Source organism: Hylobates moloch, unplaced genomic scaffold (assembly GCF_009828535.3).
Source record: "Hylobates moloch isolate HMO894 unplaced genomic scaffold, HMol_V3 SCAFFOLD_12, whole genome shotgun sequence".
NCBI classification, from domain to species: Eukaryota; Metazoa; Chordata; class Mammalia; order Primates; family Hylobatidae; genus Hylobates; species Hylobates moloch.
Window position 1 is genome coordinate 40,489,889 of NW_026652287.1, and position 27,266 is coordinate 40,517,154.

At 50.5% G+C, this 27,266-nt stretch overlaps 1 protein-coding gene across 7 annotated transcripts in view; it reads left to right on the forward strand.

Annotated features, from left to right (window-relative positions):
- ARHGEF18 (Rho/Rac guanine nucleotide exchange factor 18) overlaps positions 1–27,266 on the forward strand; it is a 131,043-nt gene that overhangs the window by 89,822 nt on the left and 13,955 nt on the right. For 6 of the 7 annotated variants that reach the window (XM_058425414.1, XM_058425415.1, XM_058425413.1 and 3 more), the window contains 9 exons: positions 8,880–9,018; positions 10,191–10,303; positions 10,450–10,590; positions 12,712–12,962; positions 15,650–15,775; positions 19,214–19,331; positions 21,881–22,129; positions 24,770–24,846; positions 26,945–27,123. In XM_058425414.1, coding sequence (XP_058281397.1) covers positions 8,880–9,018; positions 10,191–10,303; positions 10,450–10,590; positions 12,712–12,962; positions 15,650–15,775; positions 19,214–19,331; positions 21,881–22,129; positions 24,770–24,846; positions 26,945–27,123 — 1,393 coding nt within the window. Of the gene's footprint in view, positions 1–8,724; positions 9,019–10,190; positions 10,304–10,449; positions 10,591–12,711; positions 12,963–15,649; positions 15,776–19,213; positions 19,332–21,880; positions 22,130–24,769; positions 24,847–26,944; positions 27,124–27,266 lie in introns of all 7 variants that reach the window. The other variant, XM_058425416.1, reaches the window with a different exon arrangement.

Below are 27,266 nucleotides of genomic sequence, written 5' to 3' on the forward strand. Positions count from 1 at the left end.
CTACTAAAAATATAAAAATTAGCTGGGCGTGGATGCGGGCGGCTGTAATCCCAGCTACTCAGGAGGCTGAGGCAGGAGAATCACTTGAACCCGGGAGGTGGAGGTTGCAGTGAGTCAAGATCATGCCACTGCACGTCGTCGCCTGGACGACAGAGCGAGACTTCATCTGAAAGAAGAAAGAAAGAAAAGAAAAGAAAGAAAGAAAAGAAAAGAAAAGAATGAGGGAGGGAGGGAAGGAAGGAAGGAAGGAAGGAAGGAAGGAAGGAAGATTAAGTGCTCAGGACACAGCCTGGAATGCAAGAAGCACTCAATAAATAGTACCTGTGCTAGGAATTGCCACATTTTTTTAAATGGTATTTTGGGGGTTTGACATGTAGTTTGGGGTAGGGGGCTTTTCATTTTGTTTTTTTTTTGTTTTTGGATAGTACCAGGTTTGGGAAGAATATTCTGAGTCATACTTACCTTCTAAGCTGCAAGGTATCTTTTTTAATTTTTCTTTGTCCCCTGAGGTGTGGGATGAAGGGGTTTTTTTCTTCCTCCTACCTTTTTATTCTTTTTAATACTATCTTGCTTGTGTAACATCAAAATGAGGCAAGAAAGAGAAATCAATGAAGTCGTCTTCTCATCGATTTAGTCTATTCCCAGGTGGCTGAAAAGGCAGGAACTGTGAACTGAAAACTTCATCTGGCATCAGATTTTCTTTAATTGTCTCTCGAACACTCACCGGTAAGCCAGTGCTTGCTAGAACTCTCTAGAGCCGGGTTGCACTCTCAGCCTAAAAGAAAAGTCTTGGCTGAAACAGAGCAGAAGGATGGGTGGGGACAGAAAACCTCCCTAAATGTGAGAAAAGGAGCCATTATTTCTGAGACGAGGCCTTGAAACCGAGGTGCTTGTCTGGTTCACTTGTTTCTTTCTTTTTGTTTTTGTTTTTTTCAGAGACAGGGTCTCACTACGTCGCCTTGGCTGGAATACGGTGGTGCCATGATAGCTCACTGCAATCTCGACCTCCTGGGCTCAAGGGATCCTCCTGCCTCAGCCTCCCAAAGTACTCAGATTACAGACTTGAGCCACCACTCCCAGCCCCATTTGTTTCTTGAATAGTCCTTTGCAGAAAACTGTGGAGACTTATGGACCAGGGCCCAGCTGCCTTCAAAAAATGTTTGGGGTCCCTTTACAAGTGAGAGGCTATATAGGAATCTGCAATTTAGGATAGGCAATTCTTGCTTACAAATTGGCATTTCTGGAAGTCAGTGTGCCTCTAGATTACATATAAAAGAGAGTTTGAAACCAATTAAGACCATCACTTAATATGTCACATCAGGGCCGGGTACAGTGGCTCATGCCTATAATCTCAGCACTTTGGGAAGCCGAAGTGGGAGGATCACTTGAGGCCAGGTATTCAAGACCAGCCTGGACAACATAATGAGACCCCCGTTGCTATAGAAAAATTTTAAATTAGCTGGGCATGGTGTCACACACCTGTAATCACAGCTACTCAGGAGGCTGAAGCTGGAGGATCCCTTGAGCCCAGGAATTGGAGGCTTCAGTGAGCTATGATCATGCCACTGCACTCTAGCCTGGGTGATGGAGCGAGACTGTGTCTCTCTTTAAAAAAAAAGAAGGCAGGCCAGGCACGGTGGCTCACACCTGTAATCCCAGCACTTTGGGAGGCCAAGGCGGGTGGATCACCAGAGGTCAGGAGTTTGAGACCAGCCTGGCCAACACGGCAAAACCCCATCTCTACTAAAAATACAAAAATTAGCTGGGCGTGGTTGGACACACCTGTAGTCCCAGCTACTCGGGAGGCTGAGGCAGGAGAATCGCTTGAACCCAGGAGGCGGGGTTGCAGTGAACCAAGATTGCACCACTACAGGGGGGTGGAGGTTGCAGTGAGCCAGGATCGTGCCACTGCATTCCAGCCTGGGTGACAGAGCAAGACTCTGTCTCCAAAAAAAAAAAAAAAAAAAAAAAAAAAAAAAGATGTATCAGGTTTTCTTGAACATTACTTTGAACAGGCTAGTAACTACTCAGCCGTTTTCATGTAATTTTTGGTGAGTCCTATTCCTGTAAGACCTAATAAGGAGTGTGCTTGGATATCAGAGGACAAAGCCTGTGGCTTAACAGGATTTATGACAGACTGAGTCACAAAGGAAGCACAGCGGCACTAGAAAAAGTCTGGGGTCTTAGGCTGGGTGTGGTGGCTCAGGCCTGTAATCCCAACACTTTGGAAGGCCGAGGCAGGCGCATCACTTGAGGCTAGGAGTTTGAGACCAGCTTGGCCAACATGGAGAAACCCTATCTCTACTAAAAATACAAAAACAGCCTGGCATGGTGGCGGGCACCTGTAATTCCAGCTACTCGGGTAGCTGAGGCAGGAGATCACTTGAACCTGGGAGGCAGAGGTTGCAGTGAGCTGACATCGCACCACTGCACTCCAACCTGGGCGACAGAGCGAGATCTGTCTCATAAAAAAACAAGAAAGAAGAAAAAAAAGTATGGAGTCTTTTGTCCCAGTAAAGTAATGCAGGTGGGATCTTGACACCTGTTACGAAAGCTTTGTCATCTAACTTGCTCAGAGATTGCTCTTGCTTTAGTGTTTTTTTAAAAAACAAACAAAAAATTTATAGAGACAGGTCTATGTTGCCCAGGCTGGTCTCGAACGCCTAGCCTCAAGTGATCCTCCCACCTCAGCCTCCCATAGTGCTGGGATTACAGGCGTGAGCCACCGTGCCTGGCTAGAGACTACTCTTGAATTCATGAAACCAAGACAAAACCAACTTTTAAAAATCACCCTGAGGATAGGCCACTGTCTGTGTTTGTTGCTGAGAATAGGATATATTTTTTTTCCCCCTCAGGTCAGAACTGTTTTGATTTTCACCATTCACTTCTTTCCATCCATCCTCCAGGTCCCCTTGCAGAAAGAGCTCTGCGGCATACAGTGGCCACAGCGGGCCAGGTGCTCGCTAATCGATCGCACCTCTCAGCAGTGGGCAGGAGGCGCTAATTAGACTCTGAGTAGCTTTTGCAGCTGCACAGAAAGTGCTGGACAGCACAAGCTGAACCCCAAGCGCCATGGCCGTCTGCTGTAGGAAAAACCATAGCAGGAGATAAATATGTATCCCTGTCTCTCTCAGAGCCAAGAGCAGAGCGACTAATTCCCACCGTATGTTGAACTGCAAATCAAATGTCTTGCTCTCCTCCCACAGAAAGAAGCCTGTCCATCACAGGTGGGAGTTTGTTGGTTGAGCAGGTTTATTGAGACGTAATTCACAGACCATACAATGCACCCATTTAAGAGTACAACCCAGGGGCTTTTAGTATATTCACAGAGTCATCGAAATGGATCTTAGAACCCCGAAAAGAAACACTATAGGCCAGGCGCAGTGGCTCACGCCTGTAATCCCAGCACTTTGGGAGCCCAAGGCGGGCAGATCACCTGAGGTCAAGAGTTCGATACCAGCCTAGCCAACGTGGCGAAACCCTGTCTCTACTAAAAATACAAAAATTAGCTGGGCATGGTGGCAGGCGCCTGTAATCCCAGCTACTCGGGAGTCTGAGGCAGGAGAATCACTTGAACCCGGGAGGTGGAGGTTGCAGTGAGCCGAGATCACCCTCACTGTTTTCCAACCTGAGTGACAGAGCGAGACTCCTTCTCAAAAAAAAACAAACAAAAAAAAGGTGTCAGAAGATCTGAGGCTCTCCCATCCCTGGCAAGCAGACTTCTGGCCCCTGGGCAGCTGGTGTTTTAGGGTACCCAGGATTTGTCTTAACCCGGTATGGTGAGACTCACAGACCCAGAAATGACCGTCAGGAAGGAAGAAGTTTATATTCACAGTCCTCTGGAAGCAGGAGGCAGGGCACACCACACAGGGGCCACACGGGGAAGCACCAGGGTCAGTTGAGGGACAGAGGGGAAAATATGGACAGGAGTCTTCATTGTGGTTTCCTGGGGAACAAGTGGGCCAGGTAGGGTGAGCAGGCTCAGGACGGGGCCCCGAGGTGATGAGGGCAGCGGGATCGTGGCCAGGAGTGTGAGAGCCCCATAAAGGAGGCAACTGGGGGTCTGAGCTCTGCACTGGGTGCAGACCCTTTACTGTCTCTAGAAACTGGCCAGCCCTGGGAGGGGCTGTGCGTGCATGGTCAGCAAAGCCCCAAGATGTCAGAGCATCACAAATATGGAATAAAAGGACATAATCAATACAGCGGCTCTGTGGCAGGGCCACTGACTCATGTCTTGACCCATCAGCTATTTCAGTGGCCGCATGTGTTCCAGGAAGACTCAATTTATGACTGTCCACCTCTTATTCTATTTCATTTTATTTCATTCTTTTTCAGAGTCTTGCTCTGTCACCCAGGCTGGAGTGCAGTGGGGCAGTCATAGCTCACCACAGCCCTGAATCCCAGGGCTCAAGCAATTTTCCTACCTCAGCCTCCCAGGTAGCTGGGACTACTGGCACACACCAACATGTCTGCCTAATTTTTTTTGTTGTTGTTTTTTAAGAGACGAGATCTCACTATGTTGCCCAGGCTGGTCTCTAACCTGCTGTCCCTGGTCATGACCCCAACATGTGAAAACTTCAGTGTCTTCTAAATCATCAAAGGAAGATTTACATCTATTCCCATAGATTTAGCATTACCAATAGTTTATTAAAATTCTTTGGAATCAGCATTTCTTCTTTCTTTCTTTTTTAATGCCAATTCCCAATCTCTTGTTTTTGGGAATTGGCATTGCTTACATGCTGTTTTTTTGTTTGGTTTTGGTTTTGGTTTTTTTTGAGACAGGATCTCACTCTGCTGCCCAGGCTGGAGTGCAGTGGCATGATCTCGGCTTACCACAACCTCTGCCTCCCAGGATCAAGCAATTCTCCTGCCTCAGCCTTCTGAGTAGCTGAGATTACAGGTGTGCACCACCACTGCCAAGCTAATTTTTGTATTTTTAGTAGAGACAGGTTTTCACCGTTTTGGCCAGGCTGGTCTTGAACTCCTGACCTCAAATGATGCACCCGCCTCGGCCTCCCAAAGTGCTGGGATCACAGGTGTGAGCCACAACACCCGGCCAGATGCTATTTTTAGTGACTTTTTCTTCTATGGACTATTGTATTAGAGCAGAATTAATCTGATTTCAGTCAAGACCTCAGTCCACAAGCAACCATCTGTCAGCCATGCCAGGATGCTGCTGGGCAAAGGATACATCTCAGGATTTGCACCATATTTGTACGTTTAGGTCATAATCGCCTGGGTGGAGTTGAGTGTTGTACAGAAATGGCAGGAAATGCCTGTCCTGGACCGTGTCGCCTTTGGTTTAGGATTCCTGTTTTTTTACATAGGTGTTGCTTTGTGAGTGACATCTTCAACTGCTTTGTCTCCTATAACAATAGTAATTGTTAGTCATGTATTATGACGTCAGAATGTTTCTGGCCACTGAACAAATGTCATCCTTGCTGTGCTGGGCTGTGGAAAGAATGAACAGTTACTGAGTATATGTGCAATGTGCTGTTACACAGCTTAGTGGCTGATGTCTTAATTGGCAAGAATTCTTGACTCCTCTGCCAGAAAATCTCTAACACACACCCACCTGCACGTTAACAATCACCTTCAATTTACAGCTAAATTAAAAGTTGCTCAGAGGCCGGCTACGGTGGCTGAAGCCTGTAATCCCAGGACTTTGGGAGGCTGAGGCGGGTGGATCACCTGAAGTCAGGAGTTCGAGACCAGCCTGACCAACATGGAGAAACTCCGTCTCTACTAAAAATATAAAATTAGCCGGGCGTGGTGGCACATGCCTATAATCCCAGCTACTCGGGAGGCTGAGGCAGGAGAATCGCTTGAACCCGGGAGGCAGAGGTTGCGGTGAGCCGAGATCGCACCATTGCACTCCAGCCTGGGCAACAAAAGCGTTAATCCGTCTCAAAATAAAAAAGAAAAAAAAAAAAAGTTGCTCAGAGAATGCTGAATCCTCTCCCAGGAGAGCTGCTGCGAGTATGTTTTCCCTAGGGCAAGCTCTGCCCACCCCATGGTTTATAACTCCGTGTTCCCAAGAAAGAGACTTCTAGCTGCTCTCTTCCTGTAACATAGACAAACCAATGGTGTGTCAGGACCTAGGAGCCAGGAGGCCATGGGACAGATCAGATTTCTTTTTTTTTTCTTTTTTTTTTTTTTTTGTCAGATGGAGTCTCACTTTGTTTTCCAGGCTGGAGTGCGGTGGCATGATGTCAGCTCACGGCAACCTCTGCCTCCCGGGTTCAGGCAATTCTCCTGCCTCAGCCTCCCGAGTAGCTGGGATTACAGGTGCCCACCACCATGCCCAGCTAATTTTGTATTTTTAGTAGACATGGGGTTTCATCATGTTGGCCTTTGGCCAGGCTGGTCTCGAACTCCTGACCTCAGGAGATCCACCGTGTCGGCCTTCCAAAATGCTGGGATTACAGGCATTAGCCACTGCACCTGACCTGACAGATCAGATTTCTATTTCTCTTCTCTCCTCTCCTCTGCCCTCCCCCTTCTCTCCTCTCCTCTCTTCTCTTCTCCCCTCCCCTCTCCTCTCCTCCCCTCCCCTCTCCTCTCCTCTCCTCCCCTCCCCTCCCCTCCCCTCTCCTCTTCTCTCCTCTCTTCTCTCCTCCCCTCCCTTCCCCTCTCCTCCTCTCCCCTCTCCTTTTCTAGAAGGTCCCGCTCTGTCACCCAGGCTGGAGTGCAGTGGCGCAATCATAGCTCACTGCAGCCTTGAACTCCTGGGCTCAAGCAATCCTACTGCCTCAGCCTCCCAAGTAGCTGCGACTACAGGCGTGCGCCACTGTGCTCAGCTAATTTTTTATTTTGTGTAGAGACGGGGCCTTGCTATGTTTCCCAGGCTGGTTTTGAACTCCTGGCCTCAAGCGATCCTTCCACCTCAACCTCCCAAAGTGCTAGGATTACAGGCGTGAGCCACCATGTCTGGCCCAGATTTCTTTTTTTTTTTTTTTTTAAGACAGAGTTTCCCTCTTGTTGCCCAGGCTGGAGTGCAATGGCGCGGTCTCGGCTCACTGAAACCTCCGCCTCCCGGGTTCAAGCGATTCTCCTGCCTTAGCCTCCCTATTAGCTGGTTTTACAGGCATGTGCCACCATGCCTGGCTAATTTTGTATTTTTAGTAGAGATGGGGTTTCTCCATGTTGGTCAGGCTGGTCTCAAACTCCCAATCTCAGGTGATCCGCCAGCCTTGGCCTCCCAAAGTGCTGGGATTACAGGCGTGAGCCACCACGCCTGGCCGCCAGATTTCTTTTTAATGCTGGTCTTTGTCCTTACCTAGGCAGAACTTCAAGATACAATTTTATAAAATATAAGAGTAAACTAGCCAAGTAGCCCATCTCAACTATGCCTGTCAAATAGGAGGGGAAAACTGAACCTAATGAATGATAGTTGAGCTTTATTTATTATTTATTTATTTTTGAGGCAGAGTCTCACTCCGTCGCCCAGGCTGGAGTGCAGTGGTGTGATCTCCGCTCACTGCGACCTCCGACTCCCGGGTTCAAGCGATTCTGTGCCTCAGCCTCCTGAGTAGCTGGGATTACAGGCATCCACCACCACGCCCTTCTAATTTTTTTTTTTTTTTTTTTTTTTTTTTTTAGTAGAGACAGGGTTTTCCTGGCCAGGCTGGTCTTGAACTCCTGACCTTGTGATCCACCCACCTCAGCCTCCCAAAGTGCTGGATTACAGGCATGAGCCACCGCACTCGGCCATAGTTGAGCTTTATTAAGAGTTGCATCTTGGGAGGCCCAAAGCAGGAGGACCGCTTGAAGCCAGGAGTTCAAGACCAGCCTGAGCAACATAGTGAGACCCCCGTCTCTCTACAAGAAAATATTTTTAAATTATACAGCACACCTGTAGTCCCAGCTACTCAGGAGACTGAGGCAGAAGGATTGCTTGAACCTAGGAGTTTAAGGCTGCAGTGAGCTATGGTCGGCCACTGCACTCCAGCCGAGCTAGAGTGAAACTATCTCTAAAAATAATAATAATTAATTTAAAAAGTTGCATCTTTCCATGAGTAGGTGAGCTTATCAGCAGGCACATGTATCCTATGATCTGAACCCTTAAATTAATGAACAGATGGGTGTAGACAGCAGTTTGCAGCCCCTGTTGATGTTGGGTTGGTTTATAATTACCGTATGGAACAGAATCGGAGCCTCGCGTCCACTTCGATGGTAGAATTCTATTTGAGTGCTGATGACCAGGGGCGGCTAAGCACCATGCCCTGCCATCTCTGGGTCTTAGAGTCACCCTCACATCTGATCTCAGATTAATTATCACCATGTGCGAGGTTTTGGCATGAAGCATGCCAGGCTCACAGTTTCATGATCTTAGACTATTTACAGCAAACTCAAACAGCTCACTTGCTTTTTACACCCTGCAAAGACCAAGGGACAGCCTAGAGGTTTTTTGTTTTTTTTTTTTTTTTTCTGTTTTATTCTATCAAAGCAGCAAATACTGCAATTTCCACAGTAAATGGTCACAGTGGGGACCAATATCCTGCCCTCCAGACCCGCTGCTTCAGCCAATACAGCAAGGGAAGACGCAGCTCTGTTTTCTAGAAGGATCCCACCGAGGCATAAAAACGGCGCAGCCCAGGCTGGCGCCGCGCCGGGTGCCGGAGCCCCGGGCGCCAACATGGGGAATGCGCACTCCAAAAGCGGGGACAGGCACGGCGCGCTCCCCGGCCGCCCCGAGCTGTCTTTTTACGGCTCTTTCCCCAGGAAATGGAGCGAGAATGTCTTCTTGGATAACGAGCTGCTGACCTCCAAGATCTTGTCCGTGCTGCGGCCGCAGTCGGAGCGGGGCTTCCGTGCCGGCGACCTCCGCTACCCGACCCACTTTCTCAGCACCAACTCTGTCCTTGCCTCTGTCACAGCCTCGCTCAAGGAGCACCCCCGGGGCACCCTCCTGTCCGATGGCAGCCCGGCCCTGTCCAGGAATGTCGGTATGACGGTCTCTCAGAAAGGGGGTCCCCAGCCAACACCGAGCCCGGCTGGCCCTGGGACGCAACTCGGGTAAGCCAGGGTCCCCTCTGTGCCCTCAGGTGGGTGGTGGCATTCCCTGGGGAGCTGTCGACAGCCTCTCCGGAGGGAGACCCCGACTTAGATCTGTGTGAATCCACACGGCAGCCCCCGTGCTAAGCAGAGAAATTCCCATTAACCCTTGCTTCCAGGATCCACGCTTTTTTGCAAAAACGATGCATCCCGGGGTGTATTCGGCCCCTGGTGGAGCCAGTTTGCTTAGCGCCCTCGAGGGATCCTTGGACTCGCTCCTTAGGCCGGGCTCCTTACTTACTCAAGGCGATGCTGAAAGTCCTGCTGGGTGTGTGTGGAGGCGGCGTCCCATTATCTGTGCCTTACCTCATTTTATAGGACTTCAAGGTGGTTCCCTTGATAATGCCTGCACTGGTGTCCGGGTAGAAAGTGATGCTAGAAGCTGATATGTTTGTGGTGACTATTCCATGAGTTCGTGGGAAAGGGAGTAGATTATCATTTTCCTCTGAGTAAGGACTGCCTTCCCACCTTGACCATGAAACCATTTCCACTTAACTCCTGGTAGGCAGGATCCCAGGGGCCCCAAGCGGGCTCCAGTGGCCCGTCAAGGAAGCTGCAATCCACACCCCATTAGAACGTAACTAAACATGAAAGGAAGTTACTATGGAAGAAATCCTGATGTGACATTGACAGATAATCTCCCCCATCCCCCCCACCACTTTTTTTTTTTTTTTTCTTTAGACAGAATCTCACTCTGTCGCCCAGGCTGGAGTTCAGTGGCACAATCTCGGCTCACTGCAACCTCCACCTCCCAGGCGCAAGTGATTCCCCTGCCTCAGCCTCCCAAGTAGCTGGGATTACAGGCACCTGCCACCACGCCCGGCTAATTTTTGTATTTTTAGCAGAGACGGGATTTTGCCATGTTGAGTGAGCTGGTCTCGAACTCCTGACCTCAGGTGATCTGCCTGGCTTCGGCCTCCCAAAGTCTGGGATTACAGGCATGAGACACCGCACCTGGCAAATCTCCCAGTTTTTAAAAATGATCTGTAGACAAAGTTGAGGCTTCTGTGAAAATCTGGAGAGTTCTCAGAGAGTATCGAATCGGATGGAGTCACCGATGTGCCTTTGTTGCATGAGGTCGTGTGTGTTTAATTCACTTTTCTAAAACAATTGTTTTTATTGTTTGCACTCAGACCAATCACAGGAGAGATGGATGAAGCCGATTCTGGGTTTTTAAAATTTAAGCAGATAGCTGATGACTCTCTGTCCCTTACATCTCCGAACACCGAGTCCATTTTTGTAGAAGGTATGGTCATCTCCGCTCTCTCGCAGCTGCCACATAGTCCCTGTCCCTCCTGGGAAGAGCTGGGGCTCGTGTCAGCATGTCTACCGGAGGGAATTGGGGTGACGTGGCTCTGGGCCCCCAGCAGCCGCACCTCGCTCTTCCCTCAGATCCCTACGCCGCCTCACTGAGGAGTGAGATTGAGTCAGACGGCCACGAGTTTGAAGCTGAGTCCTGGAGCCTCGCCGTGGACCCAGCCTACGCCAAGAAGCAAAAGAGGGAGGTGGTGAAAAGACAAGATGTCCTTTACGGTGAGGAGTCCACAGCCCTGTGCCACCACACCAGCCCTCCACTCTCTTCTCTGCTCCCTCCCTCTCTCCCTTCCTTCCTTCCTTCCTTATCTTTGTCTTTCTCTCTTTCTCTCTTTCCCTCTCTCTTTTGTTCTCTTTCTCTCTTTCTTTTTTTTTCTTTTTTGAGACAGAGTCTCTCTCTATTGCCCAGGCTGGAGTACAGCGGGATAATCAGAGCTCACTGCAGCCTCGACCCGGGTTCAAGCAGTCCCTCACCTCAGCCTCCCTAGTAGCTGGGACCACAAGCATGGGCCACTACACCTGGCGAATTTTTTTATTTTCTGTAGAGACGGGGGTCTCACCATGTTGCCCAGGCTGGTCTCAATCTCCTGAGCTCAAGTGACCCGCCCACCTGGGCCTCCCAAAGTATTGGGATTATAGGTGTGAGCCACGGTGCCTGGCCTCTCTCTGTGTTTCTCTCTCTTTCTCTCTCCTCCCTTGGTGCAGCCCTGCTTCCCATGCCAGGGAAGAGACGGTCGGAGAGGATTTTGTTAGAATGTGTCCCTGTGGACATGTCTGGCTGAATGCCCAGGTCTGGCTGGTTCTTCCCTTGCTGGTGGCTGTCTTAGCCTGTATAGGCAGCGCTCATAGAACACCACACACAGGGTGGCTGAAAAGCCGCAGAAGTTTATTGCTCACAGTTCTAGAGGCTGGGACGTCTAAGATCAAGGCGGCGGCAGACTTAATGTCCATGGAGGCCCCATTTCCTGGCTTCCTGATGGTGGCATCTGGCTGTGTTCTCACAAAGTCTTCATGGTCTTTCTCAGGTCCTTTTTTTTCTTTTTTTGAGACAGGGTCTCACTCTGTCACCCGGGCTGGATGCAGTGATGCGGTCTCAGCTCACTGCAACCTCCGCCTCCCAGGTTCAAGCGATTGTCCTGCCTCAGCCTCCCAAGTAGCTGAGATGATGGTGCCTGCCACCATGCCCAGCTAATTTTTTTTTTTTTTTTTTTTTTTGAGACAGAGTCTCACTCTGTCGCCCAGGCTGAAGTGCAGTGGTTCCATCTCGGCTCACCTCCATCTCCCGGATTCAAGCAATTCTCCTGCCTCAGCCTCCCGAATAGCTGGGATTACAGTTGCCTGCTGCGACGCCCAGCTAACTTTTGTATTTTTAGTGGAGGCGGTGTTTCACCATGTTGGTCAGGCTAGTCTCGGACTCCTGACCTCATGATCCGCCCACCTTGGCCTCCCAAAATGCTAGGATTACAGGCGTCAGCCACCATGCCCGGCCGTGCCCGGCTAATTATTTTTTGGCAGAGACAGGGTTTCGCTGTGTTGGCCAGGCTAGTCTCGAACTCCTGACCTCAAGTGATCTGCTCACCTCAGCCTCCCAGAGTGCTGGCATTACAGGCATGAGCCACCACCCTTGGCCCTCAGGTCCTTTTCCTTAGGGCGCTAGTCCCACCATGAGGTTCTCTCCCCTTAGGACCTCATCACCTTCCAAGGGCCGCACCTCCTGATACTGTCACCTTGGGGGTTCAAATTTCGACATACAAATTTTGGGGGACGCAAACGTCCTGTTCATTGCAGTCTAGGTCTGGTGAGGGACACACACAGGTGTGACGTATGAGTTTTAACAGCTACAGGAGTGTTCCTCAGAACACTCTTCTTCCTAAAAAGACCTGATACCGGGTGTGGTGGTGCACGCCTGTAATCCCAGCTACTTAGGAGGCCGAGGCAGGAGAATCGCTTGAATGTGGGAGGCAGAGGTTGCAGTGAGCTGAGATTGCGCCACTGCTCTCCAGCCTGGGCAACAGAGCAAGACTCCATCTCAAAAACAAACAAACAAAAAAAAAAACACGGACTTAAAATGTTGTCCGCTGGGTTGACACTGGGCACAAAACCCTCCTGTGATGGGGAGGCCCAGGGCTGTCTCCTTCCCCTGCTCCTTCAGGCTGGGACTCCCCCGCAGCACTCTAAACCCTGGACACCTTGGAAGTAACAAAAATCCCAAAGGCGCAAGGTCTTAGGCAGAGAACTCTCAGGAGCCAGTTCAGCACGTGAAGGGCTGGCAGCACCCACGACTGCCCAGCGGGGCCGTGGAGCCAGCGTGGCTAAGTCCTGCCGTCCATGTCCCTGCAGAGCTGATGCAGACAGAGGTGCACCACGTGCGGACACTCAAGATCATGCTGAAGGTGTACTCCAGGGCCCTGCAGGAGGAGCTGCAGTTCAGCAGCAAGGCCATTGGCCGCCTCTTCCCATGCGCTGATGACCTGCTGGAGACGCACAGCCACTTCCTCGCTCGGCTCAAGGAGCGCCGCCAAGAATCCCTGGAGGAGGGCAGTGACCGGAATTATGTCATCCAGAAAATCGGCGACCTCCTGGTTCAGCAGGTGGGTGCAGCCGTGTTCATCTCAACAGTCTTCAAAGCCTCTGCTTTGTCTCTGTTCCTTTCTTTTTTTCTGAGATAGGGTCTTGCTGTGTTGCCCAGGCTGGAGGGCAGTGGTGCAGTCACAGCTCAATGCAGCCTCAACCTCTCAGGCTCAGGTGATCGTCCCACCTCAGCCTCCCAAGTAGCTGGGACTACAGCTATGCGCCACCATACCCGGCTAAATTTTATTTTTTGTAGAGATGAGGTCTCACTCTATGGCCCAGGCTGGTCTTGAACTCCTGAGCTCAAGTGATCCTCCTGCCTCAGCCTTCCACGTAGCTGGGACTCCAAGGAACACCGTGCCTGGCTAATTTTTTATTTTTTGAAGAGATTGGGTCTTGCCTTGTTGCCCAGGCTAGTCTCAAATTCCTGGCTTAAGCAGTCCCCCTGCCTCGGCCTCCCAAAGTGCAGGGATCACAGGCATGAGCCATTGTGCCAGCCTGTTCCTTTCAATAATAAAACGAGAGTGGCTCAAGTGGCTCCTGTTTGTCGAGTGCCTGCTCCCCTGAGGACACACAGTTCTGGGCCCCTTACAGTGATGCCTGCAGTTCATATTCTAGAAACACAGAGACCTAAATTAGCCAGTGTCCCTGGCTGAACACTATTCAATGTTACATTCTTCTGTGCTCTTGTTTGGTTGGTTGGTTTTTGTTTTTTGGTTCAAATCACTTATGCTTTCAACCGTTCAAAGCATACCTATTGACTGAGTGCAGTGGCCCACACCTGTAATCCCAGCACTTTGGGAGGCCAAGCAGGTGAATTGCTTGAGCCCAGGAGTTCCAGACCAGCCTGGGCAACATAGCAAGACCTGGTATCTACAAAACATAAACATAAATTAGCCAGCTGTGGTGGTGTATAGCTGTAGTCCCAGCTACTCAGGAGGCTGAGATGGGAGGATCACTTGAGCTTGGGAGGCAGAGATTGCAATGAGCTATGATCATGCCACTGTCCTCCAGCCTGGGCAGCAGAGCAAGACCCCATCTCGGGGGCAGGGGAAAGCATACCTGTGAACCAGCACCATCCGTGGTAGTGGTATTAACCCCAAATGATCACCCTAGGCCAAGATTTACCCAGGGGAGCTGTGCCCCTCGTGTGACCTCAAACTATTTGCTCAAAGCATCCTGGGCCAGCTAATTAGAAGAATAATCCTTTTGCTTTTTATGTTTTTTTTTTTTTTTTTTTTTTTTTTTTTTGAGATGAAGTCTCGCTCTGTTGCCCAAGCTGGAGTGCAGTGGCGCAATGTCGGCTCACTGCAACCTGCACCTCCCAAATTCAAGCAATTCTCATGCCTCAGCCTCCCAAGTAGCTGGGATTACAGGCGCCTGCCACCACACCCAGCTAATTTTTTTGTATTTTCGGTAGAGACAGGGTTTCACCATGTTGGCCAGGCTGGTCTCCAACTCTTGACCTCAGGTGATCCTCCTGCCTCAGTCTCCCAAACTGCTGGGATTACGTGTGTGAGCCACTGCGCCTGGCCTGCTTTTTATGTTTCTAATGTCCGTTGGCTGAAATTTACTTTTTTTCTCAGCTCTTAGGAAGTTTTACGGCATCTGTGATGTAGCAAAGCCCCAAAGCAGAAGGTTTTTTTATTTTACCTTTATGACTCCTTGCGAGTAGACACCCCAAACTGAAGCATTTCTCTGTTTGAGGACATATTAGAAAGTGGAACTGCAGCTGGGTGCTGTGGTTCACACCTGTAACCCAAACACTTTGGGAGGCTGAGGGGGGTGGATCACTTGAGGTTATGAGTTCAAGGCCAGCCTGACCAACATGGTCAGGTTAGCCAGGTGTGGTGGCGGCACCTGTAATCCCAGCTACTCAGGAGGCTGCAGCAGGAGAATCGCTCAAACCCGGAAGGCAGAGGTTGCAGTAAGCCAAGATCGCACCACTGCACTCCAGCCTGAGCCACAGAGCAAGATGCTGTCTCTAAAAAAAAAAAAAAGAAAGAAAATGGAATTGCAAATAAATCTAATATTTATTTTAGCAGAGTCAGACAAATTAGATGAAAATATACTTTGGCTGGCCAGGCACGGTAGCTCACGCCTATAATCCCAGCACTTTGGGAAGCTGAGGTGGGTAGATCAAGAGGTCAAGAGTTCGAGACCAGCCTGACCGACATGGTGAAACCTGGTCTCTACTAAAAATACAAAAATTAGCCGGGCATGGTGGCGTGCACCTATAATCTCAGCTACTCAGGAGACTGAGGCAGGAGGATCGCTTGACCCCAGGAGGTGGAGGTTGCAGTGAACCAAGATCGCGCCATTGCACTTCAGCCTGGGCCACAGAGCAAGATGCCACAGTGAGCCAAGATCACGCCACTGTACTCCAGCCTGGGCAACAGAGTGAGACTCTGTCTAAAAAAAATTAGCCGGGAGTGGTGGCAGCACCTGTAATCCCAGCTACTCGGGAGGCTACAGCAGGGGCATCGCTTGAACCTGGGAGGCGGAGGTTGCAGTGAGCCAAGATCGCGCCACTGCACTTCAGCTTGAGCCACAGAGCAAGATGCTGTCTCAAAAAAAAAAAAAAAAGAAAGAAAATGGAATTACAAATAAATCTAATATTTATTTTAGCACACTCAGACGAATTAGATGAAAATATACTTTGGCAGTTTTCATGTTTAATTAACATTTCCATTCTTTTGTTTATCAGTTTTCAGGTGAAAATGGGGAGAGAATGAAAGAAAAGTACGGTGTGTTTTGTAGTGGCCACAATGAAGCTGTTAGTCATTATAAGTTGCTGCTTCAGCAAAACAAGAAATTTCAAAACTTGATCAAGGTAAAAACAAGTTTTTTTTTTTTAATCAAAAACTTATATTCTGGCTGGGCGCAGTGGCTCACGCCTGTAATCCCAGCACTTTGGGAGACTGAGGCGGGCGGATCACGAGGTCAGGAGATCGAGACCGTCTTGGCCAACATGGTGAAACCCCGTCTCTATTAAAATACAAACAATTAGCCAGGCATGGTGGCACGCACCTGTAATCCCAGCTACTTGGGAGGCTGAGGCAGAGGAGTTGCTTGAACCCAGGAAGCGAAGGTTACAGTGAGCCAAGATCACGCCACTGCCACTGCACTCCAGCCTGGCAACAGAGCAAGAATCTGTCTCAAAAAAAACAAAACAAACAAACAAAAAACTTATATTCTTCACTGTGGGGTTTTTCCACAGAATTGTAGAGTCTTGGGACTTGGGAATTATAAGGCATCTGTTATGTAGCAGTGATTTTCAAGGTTTGGTTTGGGTTTTAACTACAACCCCATTCAGAACACATCAGTGAAATCTTACATAGAATCCTGAGATGTAAAATAAAGCAGGCCAGATGCAATGCCTCGCGCTGTAAATCCAGCACTTCGGGAGGCCAAGGCAGGAGGATCGCTTGAGGCCAGGAGTTCGAGACCAGCCTGGGCAACATAGCAAGATCCTGTCTCTACGAAAAATTTAAAAATTAGCCAGGCATGGTGGTGCACACCTGTAACGCCAGCTACTCCAGCAGCTAAGGAGGGAAAATCAGTTGAGCTCAGGAGTTTAAGACCAGCCTGGGCAACGTAGCAAGATCCCATCTCTATTATATAAAATACATATATATACACACACACATATTAACAAAGTCAATCAAAGAAAGCATATCTAGACTTTGTTCCTTGCCAGGCCACAGTGGCCCCTGAGAGACCCCTGCAGCCCTCAGCATGGGACCTGCTGACCATCACTTTGTGTCATCACTGTTTGGATGACACAAAGGATCGTTTGAAGGGGCTGCCCTGCCCCAGGAACTGGCCCTCCAGAGCTGCCCTGTTTTGCCTTGGGGATGCCATCTGTCGTAAGGAGGGTTACTCCAGATGGGCACGGTGGCTCATACCTGTAATCCCTGTAACTTTGGGAGGCCAAGGCAGGCAGATCACCTGAGGTCAGGAGTTCAATACCAGCCTGCCCAACATGGCAAAACCCCGTCTTTACTAAAAATACAAAAAAATAGCCAGGCATGGGCCGGGCGCGGTGGCTCACGCCTGTAATCCCAGCGTTTTAGGAGGCCGAGTTGGGCGGATCCCAAGGTCAGGAGATCAAGACCATCCTGGCTAACATGGTGAAACCCGGTCTCTACTAAAAGTACAAAAAATTAGCCGGGCGTGGTGGCAGGCGCCTGTAGTCCCAGCTACTCAGGAGGCTGAGGCAGAAGAATGGTGTGAACCCGGGAGGCGGAGTGTGCAGTGAGCCGAGATCGCACCACTGCACTCCAGCCTGGGCAACAAGAGCGAAACTCCATCTCAAAAAAATACAAAATAAAAAAAGGAGGGTTACTCCAAACGTTTGTCCCCTTGCTGGTCCGTGTTCACCCCTGGAGCATGTAGAATGATCTTCCTGCCTCCTTTGTGTGAGCGTGGGTAGGTGCTCGAAGCCCAGCCGGAGTCAGCCAAGTCAAGGGAGACCCCACCTCCCGCGTCCTAGAAACCACACTTGGATGATGGCTAGTTGGTTCTATCAACATTCACCTCTTTAGAGGCCCTAACACCGCTGATTCCACAAGAGCTGCATCACCTGTGGCCTGGCCAGGACTTGGTTCTGCAGTGGCATTCTACACCCAGTGGTCCAAAGTTAGGAGTGACATGCGTTTAAACTTCATTGCATTATAGGTAGGTGGGAAAGGGAGAGGATCGTTTTGAAGCTGCAGTTCCTCAAAGCCAGGAGGGGGATTCCAATGAAACCTCCGTCCACAGACTTGCAAATCCCACAGCGGCTCTGGGCCTCTTCAGTGCCTCTTTGCAAGTGCTGGCATCCCTAAAATGCATACAAGAGCAGCGCATACAAGAGCAGCGGGAGCAAACAAGCAGAAAATGTGCTATGCTCCTGAGAGAGTGTCAGGTGACCCCTTTTGGTTCTTCGCCAGAGGTGAGCATCAGAAAGCACCCAGGCTGGGCGTGGTGGCTCACGCTTGGAATCCCAGCACTTTTGGGAAGGCCAAGGCGGGCAGATCATTTGAGCCCAGGAGTTTGAGACCAGCCTGGGGAATATGGCGAAATCTCATCTCTACTAAAACTACAAAAATTAGCCAGGTGTGGTGGCGCACACCTGTAATCCCAGCTACTCGGAGGCTGAGACAGGAGAATCACTTAAACTCGGAGGCGGGCCGGGTGCGGTGGCTCACGCTTGTAATCCCAGCACTTTGGGAGGCCGAGGCGGGTGAATCACGACATCAGGAGATCGAGACCATGGTGAAACCCCGTCTCTACTAAAAATACAAAAAATTAGCCGGGCGTGGTGGCGGGCGCCTGTAGTCCCAGCTACTCGGAGAGGCTGAGGCAGGAGAATGGCGTGAACCCGGGAGGCAGAGCTTGCAGTGAGCCGAGATTGCGCCACTGCACTCCAGCCTGGGCGACAGAGCGAGACTCCGTCTCAAAAAAAAAAAAAAAAAAAAAAACTCAGGAGGCGGAGGTTGCAGTGAGCTGAGATCACACCCAGGGACCCATTCAAAAGGCACATGCCCACTCTAGTTCTGGAGGGTTCCAGCAGTCATGGGTTAGGGGGTGTGTGTTCATGTTGACATCGTGTGTGTGGACAGCTTGACAGATGATTTCCATAACAACCCCCTGGCTGGTTCTCATTTCTTTTATTTTTTGAGAGTCAGGGTCTTGCTCTGTTGCCCAGGCTGGAGTGCAATGGAAGAATCATGGCTCACTGCAGCCTCAAACTCCTGGGCTCAAGCAAAACCTCCTGTCTCTGCTTCCTGAGTAGCTGGGACTACAGGAGTGTGCCACCATGCCCAGCTAATATTTTAATTTTTTGTAGAGATGAGGTCTTGCTGTGTTGCCCAGGCTGGTCTCAAACTCCTGGTCTCAAGCGTTCCTCCCACCTTGGCCTCCCAAAGTGCTGAGATTACAGGCATGAACAACCACATCTGGCCTTTAGTGGCCTTTGTGTATACAGCAGGTGATCCCTGCTTTCAGGTATCTGTGTCTGTCTGCTCCAAAGTGACAAAAGAAAGGTCCTGGTGAGCTGAGAAAAGAAGGAGCCCCAGCCTCGGCAGCCGATTGTTGATGAATTGGGCAGGAGCTGAGATGTTAATGCAGGATCTTGCTGTCGTTTCCGAGATATTAATGCAGGATCTTGCTGTCCGTTTCCGAGATGTTAATACGGGATCTTGCTGTCCGTTTCCGAGATGTTAATACGGGATCTTGCTGTTCGTTTCCAAGATGTTAATACGGGACCTTGCTTTCCGTTTCCTAGAAAATTGGCAACTTCTCCATCGTGCGGCGGCTTGGCGTGCAGGAGTGCATTCTCCTGGTTACACAACGCATAACCAAATACCCAGTGCTGGTGGAGCGCATCATCCAGAACACGGAAGGTAGGCCTTCTCCCCACTGCCCCGCCCGCCCGTGCTGCTGCAGCACGGGGCTCTCTCCCTGTACCCACTCCCTATTTGAGCAGCAAACTGGATAAATTCCCTTTGAAATCCACTTTGCTGGGGGCTGGGGTTCCTTTTTTTTTTTTAAGAGACAGAATCTCACTCTGTTGCCCAGGCTGGAGTGTAGTGGTGAAATCATAGCTCATTGCAGCCTCCAACTCCGGGGCTCAAGTGATCCTCCTACCTCAGCCTCCCAGGCACCTGGGACTACAGGCATACGCCACTACACCCAGTTAACTTTTTTTTTAATTTTTTTTTTTTTTTTGTAGAGATGGGGTCTCGCTGTGTTGCCCAGGCTGGTCTGGAACTCCTGGGTTCAAGTGATCTTCCCGCCTCGGTCTCTCCAAAGTGCTGGGATCACAGGCATGAGCCATCACATCTGGCCTGGGTTTTTTTGTTTGTTTTGTTTTGTTTTGAGACAGTCTTGCTCTGTCCCTCAGGCTGGAGTGCAGTGGCGCGACCTCAGCTCACTGCAACCTCTGCTTCCCAAGTTCAAGCGATTCTCCTGCCTCAGCCTCCCGAGTAGCTGGGACTACAGACGTGCACCGCCACGCCTAGCTAATTTTGATATTTGTAGTAGAGATGGGGATTCACCATGTTGGTCAGGCTGGTCTTAAACTCCTGGCCTCAAATGATCCGCCCACTTTGGCCTCCCAAAGTGCTGGGATTACAGGCGTGAGCCACTGTGCCACACCGAGCCTGGCCTGGGGTTTTTGATACAAGAAAGATGGGGTGGTCAGCACCATGAAAGCAGGAGCCAGGTCTTATTTGCCAACTGTTTCCCCCAGCCCCTAGCACAGGCTGGGCCACCGCAGGCCCTCAGTGTCAGTGTCTGCGGAAAGGATGAATGAATGGATGGAGATGGTGCCCTGGTGGTTCAAACAGACCCAGAGATGGCCTCTGTGTCATATGACCAGGGCTGAGCAAGGGATGTGTCTGGAGCCAGGGAGGCAGAGAAGGGCAGGCAGTCCAGCCGGGAGTTCTGGGAGCCAGGGCCATGCTGACCACAACTCTTGCTTCACCAGTGAATTCAGGCTATGAGAGGATGAACAAGTTTCCCCGCTATAAAAGCCACATCCTTGGAATGGGACGAGCCAGATCCCAGTCACAACAAGGTGGAAGAAGTCTTTTTATTTTTTTAATTAATTAATTTATTTATTTGTTTATTTTAAGACAGCAATAAGACACTCTTATGGCCCAGGCTGGAGTGCAGTGGCACAATCTTGGCTCACTGCAACCTCTGCCTCCCGGGTTCAAGTGATTCTCCTGCCTCAGCCTCCCAAGTAGCTGGGATGACAGGCATGTCCACCACGCCTGGCTAATTTTTATATATTTTTAGTAGAGACGAGGTTTCTCCATGTTGGCCAGGCTGGTCTTGAACTCCCGACCTCAGGTGATCCGCCCGCCTCGGCCTCCCAGACTGCTGGGATTACAGGTGTGAGCCACCGCGCCCAGCTGGGAGTCTTTTATGAAAGGATTGGGACAGAGGAGAGTTTGTTTACCAAGCGGTAGACGGAGCTAGTCATGGCAGTTTTGCCACTTGAATTGCACCTTAGCTTCTGCATTCGATGGACGCTCTACCTAGGTAAAAACTCAACTCTGAGCCAGGCGTGGTGGCTCATGCCTGGAATCACAGCACTTTGGGAGGCTGAGGCAGGCAGATCACTTGAGATCAGGAGTTTGAGACCAGCCTGGCCAACATAGCAAAACCCTGTCTATACTAAAAATACCAAAAAAAGTAGCTGGGCATGGTGGCGGGTGCCTGTAATCCCAGCTACTCCAGAGACTGAGGCAGGAGAATCGCTTGAACCTGAGAGACAAGTTGCAGTGAGCTGAGATTGCGCCATTGTACTCCAGTCTGGGCGACAGAGCCAGACTCTGTCCCCACAACGCTCCCCCCCCCCGCCGCAAAACTAAACTCTAAAGTGTTGCATTTATCTTGGAGAACTATTTGCATCTCAGGAGATTACAGTTGGGAAGTGATCTTGACGGTCTTCTGAGTGGTGGCCTTGGAGAACACACCACATAGATCCCACACGCCCATACACGAGTGTGTCCACACACCTCCTAGATCCCACACGCCCATATACGAGTGTGTCCACACACCTCATAGATCCCACACGCCCATACACGAGTGTGTCCACACACCTCATAGATCCCACACGCCCATACACGAGTGTGTCCACACACCTCATAGATCCCACACGCCCATACATGAGTGTGTCCACACACCTCATAGATCCCACACGCCCATACATGAGTGTGTCCACACACCTCATAGATCCCACACGCCCATACATAGTGTGTCCACACACCTCATAGATCCCACACGCCCATACATAGTGTGTCCACACACCTCATAGATCCCACACGCCCATACATGAGTGTGTCCACACACCTCATAGATCCCACACGCCCATACATGAGTGTGTCCACTTCTGTTGTGTTAAAGTGGAAAAGAAAGACGTTAACTCTGCTATGTGTGGCAGCTGGCACTGAGGACTATGAAGACCTGACCCAGGCCTTGAACCTCATCAAAGATATCATCTCACAAGTGGACGCCAAGGTCAGTGAGTGTGAGAAGGGCCAGCGCCTCAGGGAGATCGCAGGGAAGATGGACCTGAAGTCCTCCAGCAAACTCAAGAACGGGCTCACCTTCCGCAAGGAAGACATGCTTCAGCGGCAGCTTCACCTGGAGGGCATGCTATGCTGGAAGACCACATCAGGGCGCTTGAAAGGTAAAGGCCTGCCCCTGGCCACCTCTAGTGGGTGCCATCTTGGATCAGTGGGCACTGTCTTGGAGTGGTGGGCACTGTCTTAGGTTAGTGGCACCATCTTGTATCAGTGGGTACCATCTTGGAGAGGTGGTCACCATCTTGGATTGGTGGGTACTCTCTTGATTGGTGGCACTATCCTGTATCAGTGGGTACCATTTTGGAGTGTTGGTTGCCATTTTTTATTGGTGGGTGCCACGTTGGATTGGTGGCACTATATTGGATTGGTGGGTGCTATCTTGGGTTGGTAGCACCATCTTGGGAGTTGTGGGTGCCCTCTTAGAGTGATGGGTGCCATCTTGGATCAGTGGGCATCATCTTGGATTGGTGGGTGCCATATTGGATTAGCAGCACCATCTTGGAGTGGTGGCACCATCTTGGAGTGGTGGCACCATATTGGATGTGTGGCACCATCTTGGGAGTTGTGGGCACCCTCTTGGAGTGGTGGGTGCCATCTTGGATTGGTGGCATGGTCTTGGGAATGGTAGCACCATCTTGGATCAGTGGCACCATCTTGGTGGGTGCCCTCTTGAATCAGTGGGCACCATTTGGGTTGGTGGGTGCCATATTGGATTGGTGGCACACTCTTGGGAATGATGGCACCATCTTAGATCAGTAGGTTCCATCTTGGATTGGTGGCATAGTCTTGGAAGTAGTGACATCATCCTGGATCAGTGAGTACCATCTTGGATCAATGAGCACCATCTTGGAATGGTGGCATCATCTCGATCAGTGGGCTCCCTCTTGGATCAGTGGCCACCATTTTGATTGGTGGGTGCCATCTTGGACTGGTGGCATGGTCTTGGGAGTGGTGGCATCATCTCGGATCAGTGGGCACCATCTTGGTTTGGTGGGTGTCAACTGACACAGAGCCACTGAAGTCTGGCTACTTCATGGCTGAAGGGAGGTTATGAGCTGAGTCAGGATGAGGAAGGCAGCTGGGGTGTAGCATAAAAGGTGGTTGTATCACCATCCTCCTCCTCTGGTCTTTGGAAGGGTGCAGTACAAACCAGGAGGGCATGCTGAGTCGTTGACTTCCAAATGGATACCCAGGGCATTGGTGACACATCGTGACACCCCAGGTTTGGGCCCAGAATTCCAAACACGCTCAGCTGCCCATCTGGTTAGTCATGGGCCAGCCTGCCTGCCATGGGCCCAGCCACTGAGTGGCCCCCATGTGGGTAGAGAATACTCCCAGGACTGCTGATCAATGTCCCCAAGCATCCCACTCGCTGCCCAGGGTGTGATCCGAGCCCTATTTTCAAGACCCATGTTGCAGTTCAGACCAGAGAGCGCTCAGGATTCATCCCTGGGTTTCCTGTTCATTTTTGGAGCCTTTAGAAACATCCCAAGCTATCCATTCACATCAGCATCTTTAAGGATCTTGAGGGAGTCACTGAGGTGGTAAATGACAGCATTTGCCCACTCATCATTTGAGTAGGCGTGTATTTCACAGACAGGTTGAGTGCCTTCTGCCCGCCAGGCGCAGAGTTGGATGGTAGGAATACACCCCACCAGGCAAGACCTGGCGCCTAGCCTTTTAGGGCATCAGTCACTGGGGCTGAAAGAGAGAAACAAGCAAACAAACGGAAAAACTAGTTAGAAGTCCAGCAGATGCTTTAAGGAAGCCAGCAGGCTGCAGTGTGAGAGAATTAGCAAAAGCGTATCTGACTTAGGGGTGTTGGAAGCAGCTCCCCAAAAGTGGCGTTGCCCTTGAAACACAGCTCAGGGTTTGCATCTATGTGCAGGAAGCCATACAGCACGAGACATTCATACAGGGACAAGGCACTGAGGAGGACTGAGGGGCACGAGGGGACTGAGACCACCCCTGGCCTGCATCGCTGCAGTGGCTTGGGTCCTGGTGACCCAGGAGCAGAGAGAACAGAGAGCTCTGTTCACATCTGAGACATCAGAGGGAGAGATGCTGTATTAGTCCGTGTTCATGCTGCTGATAAAGACATACCTGAGACTGGGCAACTTACCAAAGAAAGAGGTTTAATGGACTTAAATAGTTCCACCTGGGGGGGAAGACCTCACAATCATGGCAGAAGGCAGGAGGAGCAAGTCATGCCTTACATGGATGGCAGCAGGCGAAGAGAGAGGGACCTTGTGCAGGGAAATTCCCCCTTATAAACTGTCAGCTCTTGTGAGACTCATTCACTATCACGAGAAAGGCATGGAAAAGATCTGCCCCCATGATTCAATTACCTCCCACCGGGTCCCTCTTACAGCACGTGGGAATTCAAGATGAGATGTAGGTGGGGATGCAGCCAAACCATATCAGACTCTCAAAGGTCAGACCCAGCAGGTGTTGTTACAGCAAAGAGAACTGCCAGGCACAGTGGCCTAACACGGGCGGGAGCCCTGGTTTGAGCTCTGGACACAGAAGGGACTTAGAGGAGGCTCGGGCTGCTCATTGGTGCTGAAGGTTGAGACCTGGAAAGGTGATGGGGGGTGCAGGCAAGGCAGAAAGGAAACTTCTAGGCCCAGGCAGAAGCATCACGCTGCTTACACCTTCCTGGGAAGTGGCATCCGTGGGGGTTGCCAGCAAGACCTCCTGGCCATGGGACCTTTAAGATGCCTCCTTCCATGCTGTTTTCCCAGATGTCCTGGCCGTCCTGCTGACCGATGTACTTTTGCTGCTACAAGAAAAAGATCAGAAATACGTCTTTGCTTCTGTGGTATGTATCCTGTCTATTCAGACGAAGGGTCAGCTGGGTGCTGTGGCTCACGCCTATAATCCCAGCGCTTTGGGAGGCCAAGGTGGGTGGATCACTTGAGCTCAGGAGTTCAAGTCCAGCCTGGCCAACATGATGAAACCTCACCTCTACTAAAAATACAAAAATTAGCCGGGCATGGTGGCCCATGTCTGTAGTCCCAGCTACTCAGGAGGCTGAGGCAGGAGAATCACTTGAACCCAGGAGGCGAAGGTTGCAGTGAGCTGAGATTGTGCCACTGCTCTCCAGCAAGATTGCACCACTGCTCTCCAGCCAGGGCAACAGAGCGAGACTCTATCTCAAAACAAAAAAACAAAACAAACAAACAAAAAACAGACGAAGGGCCCTGCTTGCTGTGACCTTGTTGGGAGGTTGGCTGAAACTGCCCATGGAAGGGGCACCTGTGAGTTTCCCAGGCCCACGTAGCTGGGATTACAGGCACCCGTCAACAGGCCTGGCTAATTTTTTGTATTTTTAGTAGAGATGGGGTTTCACCATGTTGGCCAGGATGGTCTCCAACTCCTAACCTCAAGTGATCCTCCTGCCTTGGCCTCCCAAAGTGATGGGATTACAGTCTTGCGCCACCGCATCCAGCTGCTGGTGTGTTCTCAACCAGTGTATTTGTTTGCTGAGGCTGCTATAAACAAAGTATCATGGACTGGGTGGTTTAGACCACATAAATTTATCGTCTCACGTTTCTGCAGGCTGAAAGTCCAAGATGAAGGTGTTGGCATGGTTGGTTTCTTCTGAGGCCCGTTGGCTTGTAGACAGCCATCTGCTCGTCTGTACTCTGTGTCCTCACGTGGCCATCCCTCTGTGTGTGTCTCTGCTAATCTCCTCTTGTTAGAAGGATGCCAGTCAGATTGGATTGGATTTGAGCCCACCCATATGATCTCATTTTGCCATAATCATCTCTCTCTCTCTCTCTCTTTTTTTTTTTTGAGACAGAGTCTCGCTCTGTCACCCAGCCTGGAGTGCAATGGCACAATCTCGACTCACTGCAACCTCCACCTCCCGAGTTCAAGTGATTCTCCTGCCTCAGCCTCCTGAGTAGCTGGGATTACAGGTTCCCGCCGCCACACCCAGCTACTTTTTGTATTTTTAGTAGAGACGGGGTTTCACCACGTTGGCCACACTGGTCTTGAACTCCTTGATTAAGTGATCTGCCTGCCTCAGCCTCCCAAAGTGCTGGGATTACAGGAGTGAGCCACCACACCCAGACCTTAATCACCTCTTTAAAGGCCCCATCTCCAAAGACAGCCACATTCTGAGGTACTGGGGGTCAGGACCTCATATGATTTGTGGGGAACACAGTGTAGCCCACTCTAGCCAGTTAAAATGTATGTTTTGCTGGTCTGTGGAGGCATTGTCTCTTGAAGGATACGTGACAGACTAGAAATACCGGTGGCTCTGGGTGGCCTGAGGCACAAGACAGAGATGGGTTTATTTGTTGTTATATACTACATACTGTTGTATCTTTTGAGCTTTGTCGTGTGTATGTGCGTTGCTGACTATTTTTAAAAATTTTTAAGCTGACAAAATTGACACATTATCAGGATACTAAGGGGCAAGATGGCTCACTCCTGTCATCTCAGCACTTTGGGAGGCCGAGGTAGGAGGATCACTTGAGCCTAGGAGTTCAAGACCAGCCTGGGCAACATAGTGAGATCTCATCTCTATAAAAAATACAAAACTTAGCTGGGCCTGGCGGCATGCACCTATAATCCCAGCTACTCAGGAGGCTGAGGTGGGAGGATCACTTGAGCCTGGGAGGTCAAGGCTGCAGGGAGCAATGATTGCACCACTGCACTACAGCCTGGGTGACAGAGCAAGACCTGGCCTCCAAGATAGTTAAAAAAAAAAAAAAAAAAAGGATTCTAGGATTTCATTGCAATAGTGTCTTTTTCCCCCAGATGGCAAAATATTTCTGCTTTGAATTGTTTGAAAAGAAACGAGGAGCGTGACCCCCACTCATAGTTCCCCTCACCAGGCCCTTGACCTCGCTGCTGTTTGGGTGCGGTGGGGTAAAGGGTGACCTCCCCAATGCCCTCTACCCATGCAGGACTCAAAGCCACCCGTCATCTCGTTACAAAAGCTCATCGTGAGGGAAGTGGCCAACGAGGAGAAAGCGATGTTTCTGATCAGCGCCTCCTTGCAAGGGCCAGAGATGTATGAAATCTACACGAGCTCCAAAGAGGACAGGAACGCCTGGATGGCCCATATCCGAAGGGCTGTGGAGAGGTGAGGAGGGCCTGGGGGGTCTCCCCACCCGCTGTGTTCCTTCCACTGACTGGTCCACCCTTGGCTTCGATGGTTGGCCATCGGCTGTGACCTTGAACTCCCTCATCCCAGCTTGGGACCCATGACACCATTCCAGCTCCTTC